A 17770-nucleotide genomic window follows, 5' to 3' on the forward strand; every position below is an offset into this window, starting at 1 on the left:
TTTTTCTTTTTCTGAAGAAGCATATAGATCTGGTCTCTGCAATCCCTGGGCAGAGAAAGGGGGCAGAAGGGAGATGCTATCTGAACAGGCTCTCACTACAATCAGCGTCTATAAAGCTTTTCTCTCTCCCATTCTAGATTACACTTGTGTTACTGTGCATTTGGAATCCCTACATCTTCAATAACTTTAAGATAAAATTATGGATTTGGAAAAGCCTTACCTAAAATATAAGCCTGTTTATTGTATCTTCTTCTGTATAGCTTGCATTCCTCTGCAAGGTCTGATGATTTTTTTTATAAAAAAGCCTTTTATAAAAAAGGCTTATTTTATCCACAAAAACGTTTATAAAAAGGCTTTTCTGCTGCAGGCTGAAGCGTGTGTGGCCACACACACTCACTACAATGCAGCTTTGGACTCCACATAGCTGGGAGTCAACACTGAAGGAGTCGATGGAGACCATGGGATAGATTGGTGGTTTCTGGTTTGGAAAATTCCAAACTCATTTTCCAAAATGCATCTGATGGAAAGCTGTAAAAAAAAAAAGAGAGAGAGAAAAGGGGGGAAAAAAGTGATAAACTATTTGAGTCCTGTTATTTTCTAAACATTTTCAGAGAGCTACTTAAATAATGGGGTGCTATGGTTCTCGTATCTATACAAGCTCAAGAAGTTCATAGGGAAACAGATCACACTGGAAAGCAATTTCTGAGAATGATGGATTCTATCCCACTTCAAACTAAATAAAATGCAAACACTGCAATAAAAATAATGAAATGACTAAAACACAGAAATGCTGGAAGAGAGCTTTGGCATATGGAATGATAGCAAATACTTAAACTCCAGCACAAAAGGAAGTAGTTACCATCATTGCTGAAATAAAAAGAATTCTAGGTATTTCCATAGCAGCATATGAACAGCCAAAATAGAGCTGTTCAAATTCCTGAAGAACAATTTTGAGAAATTACTAGTTTCTACACAACCTAGATTTCACAGTATGATTAATAGCTGCCAGGCAAGCTGCATTTCACTTGAAGATAAATTCCAGAAGATAAATCCCTGCAGCAGATTGCTTTCACACAATTTCTTGGAAAAGATTTGTGATGAAGGAGGACTTGGTTCACTGAAGTGCACATAATGCTTCACTGTCTTTCCACAATAGATACTACAAATAAGATAACAGAAATAATGAAGTAATCCCAGAACAATAATGTGATTTAATATTTTGAAATAAAAGACATAAGGTTGGTCTGTGTAGAAACTGGGCTATTAGGGGTTTCTGCAATGAGAGTACAGATTGCAGGAATACTGAAGGAGGGAGGGAGAGAGGGAGAGAGGAAGGAAGGAAGGAAAAGGAAGGAAGAAAAATAATAATAATGATGCTTTATTAGACTTACATGGCAAGGTTTTGGTAGCAGGGGACTGCAGGAGTGGCTTCTATGAGTAGAGCCTGGTGGCTGCCCCATCAGATCAGAGACACCTCCAGCCAGCTTCAAAAGGGAAGCACCACTAGCCATAGCTGAGCCATGAGAACTGCTGGTTGTGCCTCTGGCAGAGATTATTAAAGGGCTGAAGCATCCCTCCTATGAGGAAAGGTTGATAGAGCTGGAGAAGACTGAGAGATGACCTTATTAATATGTACAAATATGGTAATGGAGGGTATCAACAAGATGGAGCCAGGCTGTTTTCTGTGGTGCCTGGCAAGAGGACAAGATGCAATGAGCAGGAGGTCTGGGGGAGCTGCTGCTGGTATGGCCCTGTGCTAGAGCAGTTCCTGAAGGATGGTCCTTGTGGTACAGAGCCATGTCTGAGTTGTACTTGGAGAGCCACAGCCCATGAAAACTCATGCAGGATTAGTTCAGCAAGGACAGAATCCTGTGGGAAGGGACCCCCTGCTAGAGCAGGGCAGAGATGAAGTGTTAGGGACTGACAACAGCCCCTGTTCCCATTTCTCCTATGCTGCTTGGGTAGGGGAAGTATAAAAGAGATGTTTGGATATTAAACACATTGGACAAATGAGACAGTCGTATTTTTGCAGACGATGTAACTAATATTACCTATACTGTTAAAATTTACATTTTCTATTTCCTGATAGTCCCATTATTTTATAAACCATTTTTATGTCTGAAGTTCTTATTAGTACTAGTGAAATTATGTAATACAATCACTAATAAATTTGGTATGATGAAAATCTTACGGAGTCATGCAACATAGCCTACCTGGAAATATTATTCAGGTATGTAAGACATTGACTATGTCTGCCCAGCTCTAACTCATTAAATAATTGTGGTATATGCTTGAAAACAACAAACCAAGCATTAGCAACTGCTAAGGAGGGGGTTTAACCTACCAACTCTGGACTACATCTCTGCTTTCAAATGTACCCAGGTTTAGGTATGTATAGGGAAGGAAGGAAGGAAGGAAGAAAGAAAGAAGCAGAGTTTGAATGCATTCGGGAAAGTAACATAAGGTGGTCACACGGGTAAAGCTTACTGGCCTTGCCTGTGGATGAAGTCAGAGGTTGGCCTGTGGGGACACGACCAGCACTCACCCACGGCACGCGCCACGGTTTAGCACATAACAAACAGTGACTTTCACTGATCCTTGTACAGAGATCTGAGGCTTGTTGCGGAAGGCTGGCTTTAATTAGGTCTGCAACCGTGGAATTGCGCTGCAATGCAGAAACGTTACAACGAGTTGCAGCCTACCCGCTATAGCCACCCTGCTCAGTGGATGCATTTGAGATGTCACCCAGTGGCAGCTGCATCCCTGCAGCCATTTCACTCCCAACACCAAGCACGCGCTAACCCTGGGTAAGGTAAGACCGCGTTGGCAGCGCAGGGCTCGCCAGCAGCCTGCGGAGCCACAGCTGGGCTTCAGCAGGGCACACCCGGCCCCACCGCACTCAGCCTATCTCACCGACCCCAACGTCCGCTCCGCACAACAACATGGCTCAACCCGCAGCACGGGTGCCGGACAGCCGGCAGCACGGGTGAAAAACAGCCGTACGTGTCGCACTCAACTTCCGCCACCGCCCCGCTTCCTGCCGCCCACCCGGAAGTGACGCTGCACGGCCGTCCGAGCTGCCGGAAGTGCTGCGGCGAAGAGTAAACAGCGCAGCCGGAGGTGCGCGTCCATCTTGGCGGAGTCGGAGTCCGAGTCCGCCGCCAGTCATGGGTGGCGTCCTGGGCCTCTGCTCCATGGCGAGCTGGGTAAGGCGGGCCGGGCGTCGCGGTGGCTTTCTCCTCCTGTCCTCTTATCCGTCTTTCTCTCCTGTTGCAGGCCCGGAGCGGCCCCTGCCTCTCGGGGCCTTTGTCTCCCAGGGGCGGGGGCAGTGCCTCTCCGCGTCGCCGGTCTTGGGGAGGTTGTGATCTCTCTGCTACCCACCGATCTTCTGTGGGCGGCCGCTGCCCCTCGCTCCTCCTGTCCTGAGCAGCTCTAAGCTCTCGACCCTGAGCCCCTTCTCGGGCTTCTCCGGGCTCCCCCCACCGAGATGCATAGAGTGTAGGGGAGCTTGGTGTCCAGGCAGGCCGCCTGCTCTCTACTGGTTTCTTAGGCCGTGTTGTCGTGCAGAAGGTGTTACGGTGTCTGCTAACAGTCCTCCTCCCCACGCCACCCCCCGCCCTCGTAACCCTCTAAAGCAGTCAAAATCTCATTCAGTGTTGATGAAGTTTGCTCAGTGCTTTAGGAAAAACGAAACTTGAGCGTTTCGCTACTCCTGGTGATTGTATTTAGCTCGTTTTTCTTACGGCTTTGTCTTGGGCAGCTCCGCCCTTTGTAGCATCTTTGTCTTGTCAAGGCATCTTTTTCTCGTTGCTCAGCAGGCTGTGATGATGTCACTGCCGTGCTGAGTGTTGCTCAGTGCTTCTTCTAACTGCTTGGAAACAATAGTTGAGGGTGGACTTAAAACTGTTAGCACTGTACAGGGAAACACAAAAGTCTGTAAAGATCCTTCGTGGCCGTTTTCTTCCAACTTGAGGTATTGCTGTCTTGTCTTTAAGTGATCCATCTTTCTAAATCTAGGCCTTGTGTAAATGTTCACAATCATGTGTATTATGAATTTGTACATTTGGGATAAAAATGTCAGTGGGATTGTGAAAACCTAAATTTTTCATACAAAAAAAGACTGTACTTTCCTCAGACAAAATGAAGTTATGCGCTTTTAAACAGGAACTCGTACAGATAACTTAATGGTCTAACAAAGCCTCATGTAGATTCAAGCTCCTATGTTTGTGCTATAGTTTATCAAAACATATGAAGTTTTTTTTTTCCTGCTAGAGTGACGTAAATTAATTCCTTAATCTCCTGTAAAAATTCAGTTAAATGATCACAGAGACAGTAAATTAATGGGTATGAAATAAGCTACTACACTGATATACATGTAAATAAGCTGCTGGAACACTGATAATATTTTGCCGAAGAGATGCTGCAAGTGTTCATTTTGTTTTAATTAACACTTTAAACATCACTTAATGAATTAAGCCAGGTAGGCTTTAATTATCAGCTGAATATAGTTACTTTAACATTTTTAATTACTGTCAAATACAAAGTGATGCATAACTAGTTTAATGAAAATATTTGAGTTAATACATGCTGCATTTTCAAGTGAATAAACAGCCTTTCCTGGTAATTGGTGTTTGTAGTGCGTTTAGAATTCTGTGTACTTGCTGTTGGTTCTGAATGTTAATTTCTGCTGAGATAAATGTTTTCAAGATCATCTACTGGTCTTTTAAGTGCAATGACTTGCATAGTAATGGAATCTTGACTAAGTTAGGTTTACTGTGGGCAAATCCCATCCTTTAAAGTGCCTGAAACAAATCCTTTTTTTTTTTTTCCTGGAGGCTTTAAAGTATTGATTTTCTTTACGCAGTTAAAACCACAGCTAATTAGTGCTTAATTCTGTGCAGCAGTTTGTACAGCTGGAGTCTGTCTGCGTCCCCAGTCACTAAGAATGCTTCTGTATAAAGAGTTCCTGGCTTTGAAAGAGGGGAAGGCTATGGAAGGGGTTTCAGAGGAGCCGGATGTCATGGAGTTTGCTGGTGCAGACTGTGCCAGCCAGGATGGCTGCTCCTCTTCTGGCTGGGGAGACAAAGCTGCTCGTGCTGCTTTGCAAGGCTAGGTGTTGTGCTGTGCAGAGCTCTTCTGAGTAACTGGCATCTTTTATTTCTTTGGGATTGTTTTGGATGGTTACTTCTTGTTCTGACTGCGTGGTGTGGTGCTGTGCTGCACAGGCAATCTTTAAGAGCAAGGATGAACTGGGAGTAAGAGAAGCCTTAAAGAGCATTGTCATCTCACCAAAAGGTTTCTGATCCCAGTGGCCTAGAACCATCAGTCAATCTTGATGCTTTTACTCTGTTGTGTCTTGTTTGTATTGCAAGTGCTTTCTGAAGTGGCTTGTTGCATCTGTGAATAAGCTGAACTTCACTTGAGAATATACTTTTAAGCTTTGATCTGTGCAGTAGTATCTTGCTGTTTGTGCTGTGCTATTTTTTAGGAGAAGAGCTCTGAATATAGGATAAAAGAAGTCAGTAGAAACTGTCTTTTCAGCTGGTAAACTGAATTCTGTGGGCAGATTGCTTCTTGCTCCCTGTTCTGTTTGGAATCTACTACTTGTTAGGAATGTTTTTAATAATAGCACGTACAATTCCAATAAAATAATACGGATAATCTCAGAAGAAAGAGAGACTTGGACTGTAATATGGCTTTCCGTAGAAGTAAGTGACGTGCATTAATGGTATCGGGAGATTTCTCTTGTTCAGAGATGTGCTTGATCATTACTGCTTGTGAGAATGAGTCGTTCAGGGGCAAGGTATTTTAAAAGCTGATGTTACTCAGACAGTCAAAGTCAAATGGGCAATATTGTCTCAGTTGAGGCACGTTTTTACTAAGTGAGGTGGACGCAGTGATGTTTCTTTCAGCTCCTGTAAGTCCATAGAAACATCCAAGTTACATGCACTCTTGTGTATTCCCTTTCTAACACTTGGGAGGAAGCTGCTTCATTTACTTAGCATTTAATAACAATTTAACACTAATAATTTAGAGAAGTTTATGCCTGACAGTCCTCGCACCAAGTTTTCTGCAGCAAATGAACCTAGACTTGTATCCTGCTCTGGCAAATTCAAGCTTTTAGTCAAGAATATATTTAAAAAATATTAATACAGACAGAGCTAGTTAAAGAAAGTACAGAATTAGTTGAAGAAAGTAATGTTTTGTGTAGAAAATATTCCTATTTTCCACAGAGAGGTTATTTGTGGTAAGGAAATACCATATATGTAATAGTAGTCTAAAAAGTCCTGGTAAGTCCTAAGCAAATACTTGACATTTGTTTCCTGGCTACTTAGCAGATACCTCTAATGTAGTTGCTTGCAGTCAGCATCTTCATTTACATTGTGTTGCAGTGATATTGTGTTGAAGAGGAGGAAGTCAAACAGAGTGATATGCAGTCTTTTACATACTGGATTAGTTATAATGAGAATGGCCTAGTTTTGCTTTTTATAGCAAGGCAAAATTAATGATGTTTGTTAATTTAGAAACAATTCTGTAGCATAGTAGAGTGAACATCTTTGGTCTTCCATCCTTGAATGAGAACATATGGGAAAAGAATATAAGGGAATGATTTAGAAGGCCCAAGATGTGGGTCTGGTTGAAACTACCAGGACAAAAAAAAAATCAGAGTCTTTTTCCCAAGGGGCTACCAGGAATTGTCTGGCCTGGCTGTCTGCTGGTGTGCTGGCACCTTCCAGCAGGGCGGACCACTGGTGTTTTGTTTGCCATATGACTAAGCATTAAGAACTCTGACATACGCTCATCATCCTGGCTGACTGATTTGTACTGGTCATGTGCCTGTGTCTGGGTGTCCCTAGTGTGATAATTAATGCCTTTTTTTTTTTTTTTTTGACTTGAGCAGAGATGAGTTTTGCCACAGTTTAGTGCTTTTGTAAGAGGTTCCACTTTCTGCTGTAGTACAGTCAGAGCAGGTCTTGTGTAATGAAGGCATCTGTAGCAGGGGACACACTAGAATCTTACATTGGTAAATTTTATTGAACTGAATAATATGTGGCCTTCAAAACTTAGCTGTAACTACACATTGGGGTTTCCCGTGCTTTTAAAAAAATATATATTTATTTTTTTACATAAAATGATTTGTTTGTAAATAAGGGAATGAACTGCAAAACACTTTAATCTTCCCTCTTCTGATTTGCATTTAGTTGTGGACCCTTGCCTTTCTTTTGCTTCCCAAACTGTTTCTCAACAAGTGGCTGAGCATTGCTAAGGAGTGAAGTACAGGGTGGTTTTTTGTTTGTTTTTGTGAATCTGCGCCCTTCTTCCTGTAGTGCTTTGCTTAAGAACAAAACTCTCTGAATGCAAGTAATTTGTCTTTGATTCTTTCACAGTATTTACAACTATTGCACATTTCTTCCTGTTTCTATTGTTGATATTTGGTAGAGCTGATAATACGTACTGTGTCTTTGTACTATTTGCTCTGTTACTAACTTTTGTTACATTGCAACTAACAGAGAATTACATGATACCCAGATGTGAGTAGCTGCTAAAAATGCAATAAATAACAGCCTAAGCTGTTAAAGCTTTAGGCTGTTTGACCTGTTTTTTTGTTCTGAACTGATTTTTATGGCCTCAGTAAGGATTGCAGCCCAACTGTAAATGCTGAAGGTATACCTAGATGGCACTTATGTTCACTTTTTTTTTTTCCTATGGGCTGTATTTTTTTATCTCTGCAGCTGTGCAGGGGAGGGTGTTTTTGCTAGGCTAAAACAATCCCTGAATCTTAATTAGATTTAAAAAAATGTAATACATTTCAAGAGGACAAATAAGCATGAATCCAGGATAAATGATTACTTCTGGCATAGAAGAAATTTCACTGTACATCTGTGCATTAGAAAGCACCACCAGAACTTGTTTGGAGGCTCTGTAACATGGTGCATCTACTTAGCCTACATTAACATCAAGTGATTTTCCATCATAACTTCTGATAATCTGCACAGCCTGACTGAAAGCTAGGAATGCAAAGCTTTTTAAAGAGTTTGTTTTACCTTCCTTATCTCCATCAGATACCATGTTTGTGTGGAAGTGCCCCGTGCCTGCTCTGCAGGTGCTGCCCCAGTGGAAACAACTCCACCATCACTAGGCTGATCTATGCCTTCTTCTTGCTTCTCGGCGTGAGCGTGGCCTGTGTGATGTTAATTCCAGGAATGGAAGAGCAGCTGAAGAAGGTCAGGTTACTTCTTTACTAACACGTTTGGTAGAACAAATGTCAGAAGTAATTGTATATGATATCCTCAGCGTGGATTTTGCTCCGAAATGTATCAGTTTTCTGCCACGTGTACTTTACAGTCACTATTAATTTGATTACAGGTCAAGTAAACAAAGGACTTGTGGAAGAACCATTGTGTACATAAATAGCACTGTATAGAAGTAAAGTTGCACTTTAATTGCTTGGATAAGAAAAGTCTAAAGCAGGAAATCATAATTTATACTTGTAGCAATTTTTTTTTTGCATATTACCAAGATGTTTGTAGTTCTTAATTGATTTTGATTGCTGCTAATAAGGATATTATTGAGAAATGAACGCAGTCAAAGATTTCTAGTTTGTTCTGCTTTGTTTGTTTTTTGTTCTAGCTAAAATTTTATTTTAACTGCAAATGTACAGCAAGAATATTTTTTTACAAAAGGTAGTAGGAAGTTCTTAGGGGATTTTACAGTCTTAGTTATATGAAGATAGTGCATTAACTTAACAGAGGGATAATTTCAATTTTGAATTACTGGGGAGTTGATAGCTTTTGCTGAACTTCGATTGCATGCTGTGGTTCTGTTAGTCTTCATTTTATTGTTTTGTTCTTTTTATTTTCTTTTTTTTTTTGTGGTAGGTAGTAACTTCTGTTAGACACGCTTTTCATTTTCTACCCCTTCGTTCCCAAATGTGTTTATTTCAGAATATTTCATTTCATTCATGTTATTTCATTCCACTTGAATACATTTAATATTCTGGTTTCAGCTTTAACCGTACAGCTGTACAGCCCTGCAGTATCTTATTTTCTTAACTAAGTTTGTAGTTCTTAGTATACTATTCATTAATATTGTTAGATTATGCAAGTTGCTACCACCTGTTTATTCACAGGGGGCTTTATACAGATCACTAAAGTATCTTGTGTCTGTCACAGATTCCTGGATTTTGCGACGGAGGGATGGGAACAACTATTCCTGGTGTTCATGGCCATGTGAATTGTGATGTGTTGGTTGGTTACAAAGCAGTGTACCGAGTGTGCTTTGGTATGGCAATGTTCTTTCTTCTCTTCTCCTTGTTGATGATCAAAGTGAAGAGCAGCAATGATCCAAGAGCAGCAGTGCACAATGGGTAAGATACAGAAAAGAGAACTGAGATGGGCACTTGACTGTGGACTTCATGGGAAGTTGTTTGTGAGATGTAGCTACTGTGGAAATGTAGCCTGCAGCCAAGCATGCTGGTCGAATGTACTGATCCACCTGCAAAAGAATTTCTTAGTAGTTAAAGGTGTGTTATTGCAGAAGAGGACATTCAAAGTTAGTAGAGTTATCAGGATTAATTTTTGTGAAAGAAGATGATTCACATTGCTGTCAGTTTTTAGAGCCCTAGCTATGACACTGGATAATCTGTTTATACATTTCCCAAGAGTAGAGATTCTTTTTTTGTCCCAAGAAGATAAAATTCAAAATAGCGAATATTGGTACCATTCTAGTACTGTGATGTTTCTCATATGTAGAAAGATTTTAAAGCCTTTTCTGTTCTCTAGGGATTAGATTCCACTTAACTTTGATGTTTGTTGTTGACTTTAAATATAGTTGTATAGATATGTAACAACGTTTACCTCCCTGCTATCTTTTCTTCATTTTTCTTTTCTGATCAGACTGAAGATAGTACTGGAATTTTAGCTTGCAAATGGTCTCAAGCAGTGCTTTTTTTTTTTTTTCTTTTTCCAGGTTAAGTATAACTTTAGTGTAACTTTTTAAATTTCTTGATGAAAAGAAAACAAGGCTGAGAAGAATCTGGCTTTAGTTCTTTATTTTGTTTAGGTGTAAAGAAAAGTCTGCATACGGTGTAGTTAAGAATGCATTAGAAGCAATGACTCAGTTCAGTCTTTCTCCCCCTTGGTTTGCTCACAAGTATCCTCTAAATCTTCCAGTATTCACAGAAAACTCTGTTAAAACTTACTTTTAAGAAGCAAATAAAAGTAGATCAGCTACATTGTGAATGTTTAGAGGGACTTTTTTTGTTTTGTCTTTAATAAAAGACAGTATATATGGTGTAGAATCTTCCTACTGAAGGCCACTTCTTAGGTGTTTGGTATCTTCCTGATATGCTTGTCTGGAGTTGCAGTGTCTGATAGAAAATTTTGGTACTACTTACACAACCCACAGAAGTTTATTCTTAGCCAACGTAGTGTCAGCACTAGAATAAAAAAGAAAATTATGTTCTTTAGCTGTTACTGGTAAAATATTTGATGATGCTACTGCCACTACTTCTGTAACAGGTAGCTACTTCAGTGATATACCTTACAGATAGCTTTATGAAACTTTGGGTTTTGATTTTTGAGTTTACATCTTCAGTAATACTTTGCAGTGTAAATCTTTGTTAGTGATTTGGAATATTTCAGAATATTAGGTTTTCCCACATCTATTTACTAACTTTTTCATGCTTGCTTACAAGTCAAACCTAGTAGATAGATACTATCTAGATACTATCTAGATACTAGTGCCAGCATTCACTTTCTTTGCTTTTCTAACAGCAGTCAAAATGGCTTGCCATTTTCTTGCCAGGAAAGCAACAAACATGGTTACAATGTATTCAGAGGATTGTTACTCACTTGCACAAAATAGCAACTGTAGGTATTTTTTAAGAGAAGTATTATTTTTAGCTGACATACAAACTGTGTGTGGATGAAGTGTTAAGAGCCCTTAAAAATGCATAGAATTAGAAAGGAACTTCATGCGAAATTGAAACTGTTTTTATAATGACATTTAAATGTCCATGTGATTTTAAAAACTAGTTTAAGCGGGTTATGCATTTTACAATAAATTCTCAGAGTTAGTTCAGCTTTCATACATACTTTTTTTAATATCCCAATGAATTCATGTTTTCCCATATTCTGCACTTCTGCCATCTTTCTTAACTTCTCTCTGCCCAGCTGAACTTCTGAGTTCTCATCTGAAGAAATTTAATCTCACCTTTTGCTTGTTATGATCAAGTAGTGGTGACTGAAGTTTGAGAAAAGATAGGAAGGGATAGAAAATGTGAAGACCATGCAGCTGTTTGAAATGTGGGAGTGTGGTACATGTCTTTGTGCTATATTCAGTTCTGAAGTACATGTAGATGCTATCATGCCTATATTTGGAGCTCCATGCCATTCTAATGAGGAAAAAAGTCTGCATCTTATGTTTGGTGTGATTTTTTTTTTTTTCTTTTAATTTGAAGTTCACTACAGGATGTTGAGATGTGTGGTGAATCACTGATGGAAAATATTTCCCTGTCTCCTTTTTATGTGACATCTGATCTGTTTTGTTCGTCCTTGAGCATGTATCTCACAGTTACATTCCATCCTGGCTTCATACACCAGGGAGATACCTATGGGAAATTAGTGTTGAACTCTATAAATCTAGCATGGTTTAGCATCATTTACTGGAGGAAAAAACAATCTTGGATAGATAGAACAAGAATTTTATCTTCTAAAGAAATAAGAATGAATGAATAAAAAAAAAAAAACAAAACAACAACAACAACACAACAAAACAGCCACTGAACCCTCTGAAAATGTGTGTTTTGTGTTACTTTGAGGTCTTCTGAAGCAGATAGGACTGCAGTAGTTGCCAGACTTTTTCTTACCTTTTTTTTTTTCCCCTTAATTCTTTAGATTCTGGTTCTTTAAATTTGCAACAGCGCTTGCAATTAGTGTTGGAGCTTTCTTCATTCCAGAGGGACCTTTTACTACTGGTAAGAGAACGTTGTCTTCTCTTGGATTATGGTGGAGTGGTAGTGGTTTTAAAACTAATCTAAACGTGTACTGAGAGCTTACAGTTTTTGTGGATGCATAACTGTAAACCTTTATGTTTTAAGACAAGGTGGTAAATTATCAGTGGCCCTGAACTGCTTTTATTTTTCTTTATAGTGTGGTTTTATGTAGGTATGTCTGGAGCATTCTGCTTTATTCTTATTCAGCTGGTCTTGCTTATTGACTTTGCTCATTCCTGGAATGAATCTTGGGTTGAAAAAATGGAGGAAGGAAACTCAAGATGCTGGTATGCAGGTATTGTATTGCAACAAGAACTTTTACATTTCATTGTATATTATGTTGGATATATTATTCACCTGAGTAATGTATTTCACCAGAAAGCAGAAGAGCTACTTTGTGCATTATGTATCACTTTGTAGTGTGATTCTACTCAATTGTCACAGTGTTCTTCTGATACTAAGTTAAAAATGGAGCGTGGGGACCCAGAGCAGGAGAAGAGGAAACTGCTGCTAAGTGATGATACCTAGTCCCTGGGCACAGGAAGTCAGTGTACCATATCAGAGAAGAGGCAGTTATAGGTTAGGCTTTTTGTTTTGCTTTTTTTTTTTCTTAGCCACAAGCACAGGTTTTGTTACACCTTAGCACTGGTTAAAAATAAACTGATTTCATACTGAGTGCAAGTTCAGTAAGCTTTTCCTTATGCCTGCCTATTGGTCATTCTTTTAGGATGTAGGAATCATTTCATCCTGAAACTCCACCATGCTGCCCTCTCACTCCCTCTCCTCAAAAGAAGGAGGGGGACAAAACATGACAGAAAAGGACTCAAAGTAGTTTTGAGACTTTGTTTATAGTAATGAGGTTTTGGATAACTTACAAGATTATTTCACTTTTAATATACTGTATTACTAATCACTTAAACTCTGTTTCTCTTTCTTCACAGCTCTGCTGTCAGCTACAGCTGTCAATTATCTTCTGTCTCTAGTAGCTATTGTCTTGTTTTACGTTTATTACACTCATCCAGAAGGTTGTTCTGAAAACAAGACATTCATCAGTGTTAATATGCTACTGTGTATCGGTGCTTCTGTAATGTCTATTCTGCCAAGGATTCAGGTATAGTTTTGTTATTTTCTTAGTTTTCTGTATTATTTTTTATTATCAGAAACCCATGATATAACCATGCTTGAGACTTTTGAGTTGCCTAACTGCTGTTTCATGGCTGTTTCATACAGGAATCTCAGCCAAGATCTGGTTTGCTGCAATCTTCTGTGATTACCATCTATACGATGTATTTGACTTGGTCAGCTATGACCAATGAACCAGGTAACTGTTGCAGCAGTATGTGGCTTTTTAGGCTTTTCAGCTATAAATTCTATCTTCACCTGTTTGCAGTGTAGCACTGGAGTGAGGTACTGTAATGTGTGCAGCCACAGGTTTCTCCCATGGCTCTGATTTCCTGCAATAACACTAAAGAAATAGTTCTTCCAAAGATATCTTCATATTAGGTTTGAAGTTTCTTACTTGGTATTGAAATGTTATTGATGATATTTTTCCTAATGGAGGAATTATTTCAATGTAGTAATGTTGTAACACTTCTTGCCTGAAAAGAATCAAACTAAAAAAAGTTCATCGATTTCACTGATGAAAATAAAGTACAAATATTGATTTCAGTGCTTTAAATAGTCTGTGGCATGGAAGTAGCCTTTAATCTTAATTGTAGGCAGTCTTGTGTGCTCCTGTGTAAAGACAGAGAGATGAGTAACTACTGAAGTAATTATGGAACAGTAGTCTGCTTTCTGCTGTTACATCTATGTGTCGTGTGTGGATGCTGAAGTTGGGAACTGTTGGTATAAGAAACTAATTTTATAGCATTCTTTTTAACTCTGAGATGACTGATACCTATCTGTAGACGATCTGGTTGGCATACTTGGTTTCTAGCAGTAGAATTTATTTGATTTAATATGCAGAAAATTTTTGCTTGGTTGCTTCTGGTTACATGAGATGGCAGAAGTAAAGCATTTGATAGGTATCTCAGGGCCAATAAAGGATTTCAAATCCTTTATAAGTTTTTATACCATCATTGGCCTGTTATAGAGACACTGTAGGCGAAAATTCAAGTTTTTTTGCTTCAAAGCTTTAATGGTCACAACATTTCTTGCTATTACTCAATGTTCTGCATGGAAATACACTTCTAAGTACTTGTTCAGTTTTGTTTTATGTAAGTTTTAATGTAATTTCCCTCACAGATAGGCGCTGTAACCCAAGTTTGCTGAGCATCATTGGTTATAATACCACCACCATTCCAACCCAAGGTCAAGTAGTGCAGTGGTGGGACGCGCAAGGAATTGTAGGACTGATTTTGTTTTTGCTGTGTGTTCTCTACTCAAGGTAAGATTGCTTTAAAAATATGTATGTATATCCCATTGACTTGTTTTACTCCTGATTGTCACATGATAAATTATATTCAGTTAGGTAACAGTACTGCATCCTTTCCTATCAAATACAGCATCCGAACATCCAATAACAGCCAAGTTAACAAGCTGATGCTGACCAGTGATGAATCAACTCTGATAGAGGACGGAATGCCCAGGAACGACGGCTCCCTTGATGATGGAGATGATGTTCACCGTGCCATAGATAATGAAAGGGATGGAGTTACTTACAGCTATTCTTTCTTCCATTTTATGCTTTTCCTGGCATCGCTGTATATCATGATGACACTTACCAACTGGTACAGGTATCTACATTTCATAGTACAGTACATTAATAGTGTGCATGCAAGATGCTACATTTAGCTGGTCAAACAGGCACTACTAGAAGGAACGTGGCTCTGAATGGGCCTTCCCTTGAGAAGTGTACTGTTTGACCCATGTGAATGAATTGTAGTTGTATAACATTTACTAATGTTATGTTAACAGCTTAAGCAGATACTATTCAGAATTTAAAACAAATTGAAGATCTCTAATAATTTGTTGATGAACTGCTTGTACCAAAATAACAAAACTAGAAAGGTGTTTTTTTCTACAATAACTTCTAATAGATAGTCTTGTTCTTGGTTTGATTCATGGCTCTGCTTAAATGAATGTGATATCAAGATTATTGATTCTCCTAGGGTGTGTCTTTTCACAAGGTAAAATGAATTACCAGTAGCATAAATGCTATTCAAGTCTGCTTTCTGCAGATGTTTTTAGTAGTTATTTCTGCTCTCTTACTTAGTACTTTTTGGGCTGCTGTTGTTTTCCACAATTTGCAAATGGTATTTTCATACAGATTGGTGTGAACTAATTGGAGGAAGTAAAGAGGAGGCATTCTTTGAGGTGTTAAGCTGACATTAAAATAATTGACTGTGCAAATGTTGAATAGTAGCTTACTTACATGACTGCCGTATTACAACAAAAATTGCAAATCATCTTTTTAATTCTTTCAACAGTCCGGATGCTACTTATGAGACAATGACCAGCAAATGGCCGTCTGTCTGGGTGAAGATATCTTCCAGCTGGATTGGCATTGTGTTGTATGTGTGGACTCTGGTTGCTCCGCTGGTTCTTACAAATCGTGACTTTGACTAAGGGAGCTGTATTGCTCTCCAGGGAAGATGGTGTTAGGTTCACCATGTCTTTTGAAACAAACAGTATTCAGGATTATAGTGTAGTTGTAAATACGTGTGCGTGTGCTATCTGTGTAGCATATACCCTGCTTTACTCTGCATGATCACCTTGAATCATGTCTTTTTGTCACTTCACTAAATGGCTCTTTCTGGCTGAGCTCAGTGAGAATTGCTACAGTGATAGTTTTAATGGGATTATTCCTAGATCTAGTGCTTTGGGAGCATTAGAAGATCAAGGCCTTTTGGAAGTATGTCTTTCTCCCCACCCCTCAATTGTACTAAACAGTTCTCTGGGGGAAATCAAGTGCAAATTTTAATTAATTTAACAAAATAGTATTATATCAGGCTTTGCAAGGGAAGGAAGAGCTGCCTTTGATAATCCGTGTTGCCTTGATTCCAAAGTAATCTTGAGTTAGCATTGTTAGATGCAAAATTGTGTGTTAGTACTTACAGGACATGTTGCATCATTTTGGCACTAAAAGCCTGGCCTTGTATTAAGGGCAGCACAGTACCTTTAGCACAAATGTTAAATGGGGAAACTTGCACCTGAAAGTGTGGAGAAGCTGACATCTTCCTGCGTGTCTGATGTGTCCCATTGCAGACAGGACTGGGGAAAAAAATATTCTGTTAGCAGATGCTCAGAAGCATGTTTTAAGACACCTGTTTACAATATGCATCTACGTATTTTTTTTTAAAAGGTAGTTTAAGTGGAATAGCTGTGCTTTAATTTATTGCTGGTTTTATGCCACTTTCTTGGCTAAGTTGCAATCACAGACTTTGCAAGGAGCCGAGTGGTGAACACTGTTAACACGTCAGAGGAATTTTTGTGGTATAATGATTCAAATAGAAGCAGAAGCAGAACTGAATCTGCAGTAACTAGGGGAGGCTTACATTAACAAAAATCTTCAAGATACTCGAGGCTCTACTTTTTGATTTGGGTATTTTGCTGTCCGTTACAAGAGATAAAGTTGAGCCTAGAAAGTAGTTTTAGACAAAGGTAAAACATTAGATCTGTTTGATTAAAATACTGTATAGTTTTGTGCAGTTATGAAAAATTAAATGCTTTTGTGCTTGCTGCTTTGTAATTGAAGTACGTAAGCTGCATTATTTATATTTTTCCTTTACTTGCTATGACCTGAGCTGTCTGGTTGGGAGGTACCCTAGAGCACTTAGATGATGTCATGATTATCTGTTACTGTGATGTTTATACTGTTATTTCTTGTTGCTAATTCTTTTCTAAGCTTTTATTAAACTCATACTGACATTTAGTGCAGAAGTATGACATGTCACTCAAACTTGAGATGGTAATGAAAGGATTAGTAAAGGCTTGCAGTAATTTGGAATATGTTGTTACCTTAAATAAATTTGGATGAAACTGTGTAATTACTTTTGATGTCTCATACTGCTTCTGAACACGTGGCTAGAATATAGTTCTTAGAGTGTATTTGAATCTTACATTCCCTGGCCACTTTCAAGTATTTGGGAGATGAAAAGTGGAAACTGACAAAGCTGCAAAATAGACACTGTATCAGCTCATACTCTTTGTATCACATGTTAGCCTGGGTAAAGTTTTTTAAATTGTCTCTGCACCCTTTGCACCTGTATTACTTAAAACACTAAAATGCTTTATACTTGTAACCGGATTCCTACTTAAACAACAGGACCAGACCATAATTTGAGCTGCATTCTATTTTTTTTTTTAATGCTTAAGTAAAATACCTTAATGCTTGTTTTCATACAGTAGTTCCTGATACAAGAATTAACTGGTATTTCACAGTAGTGCCTGTAACCTGTAACTAACTGGTCCTTCATGGAAAAAGGGAGGTGAGGAGTCAGTTATGTCAGCATACATTCAGCTACTTGTAGAAGAGGCCAGATCATGCCTTTAAAAAGATAAATTCAAGAGTTTTAATGCTTCTAGTATCATAAAGGCATTTCTCCCACTGAATGTCTCAATAAGCAAGTTTACTGTAGTTTATCACTTTACTGGGACATCTCACCCTGAAGCTTCTCACAAACCTCTGTAGCTATAGCTTTGAGGGCAAAAAGGGATCTTCAGGTACAGCTGAACTTCTTATACTAAACCAGATGCTCAGTGAACTCATTTGATTATTGTAATGTCAACTTGTCACTGGCAGTGGTCATATATATATCTGCTGCTGTTCAGCTA

The 17770-nt window shown here is 38.8% G+C and overlaps 1 protein-coding gene across 1 annotated transcript; it reads left to right on the forward strand.

Moving 5' to 3' along the window:
* The first annotated feature begins 3070 nt into the window (after positions 1-3070).
* Positions 3071-16986, forward strand: SERINC1 (serine incorporator 1). Its single transcript, XM_003204236.4, has 10 exons — positions 3071-3206; positions 8064-8225; positions 9174-9367; positions 11898-11977; positions 12153-12290; positions 12937-13106; positions 13226-13316; positions 14240-14381; positions 14500-14730; positions 15424-16986. Exons 1-10 carry the CDS (start codon positions 3168-3170, stop codon positions 15560-15562), a joined length of 1386 nt encoding a protein of 461 aa, XP_003204284.1. The 5' UTR covers positions 3071-3167; the 3' UTR covers positions 15563-16986.
* Positions 16987-17770: the final 784 nt, after the last annotated feature.

This window comes from Meleagris gallopavo, chromosome 2 (genome assembly GCF_000146605.3).
Source record: "Meleagris gallopavo isolate NT-WF06-2002-E0010 breed Aviagen turkey brand Nicholas breeding stock chromosome 2, Turkey_5.1, whole genome shotgun sequence".
Classification (NCBI taxonomy): Eukaryota; Metazoa; Chordata; class Aves; order Galliformes; family Phasianidae; genus Meleagris; species Meleagris gallopavo.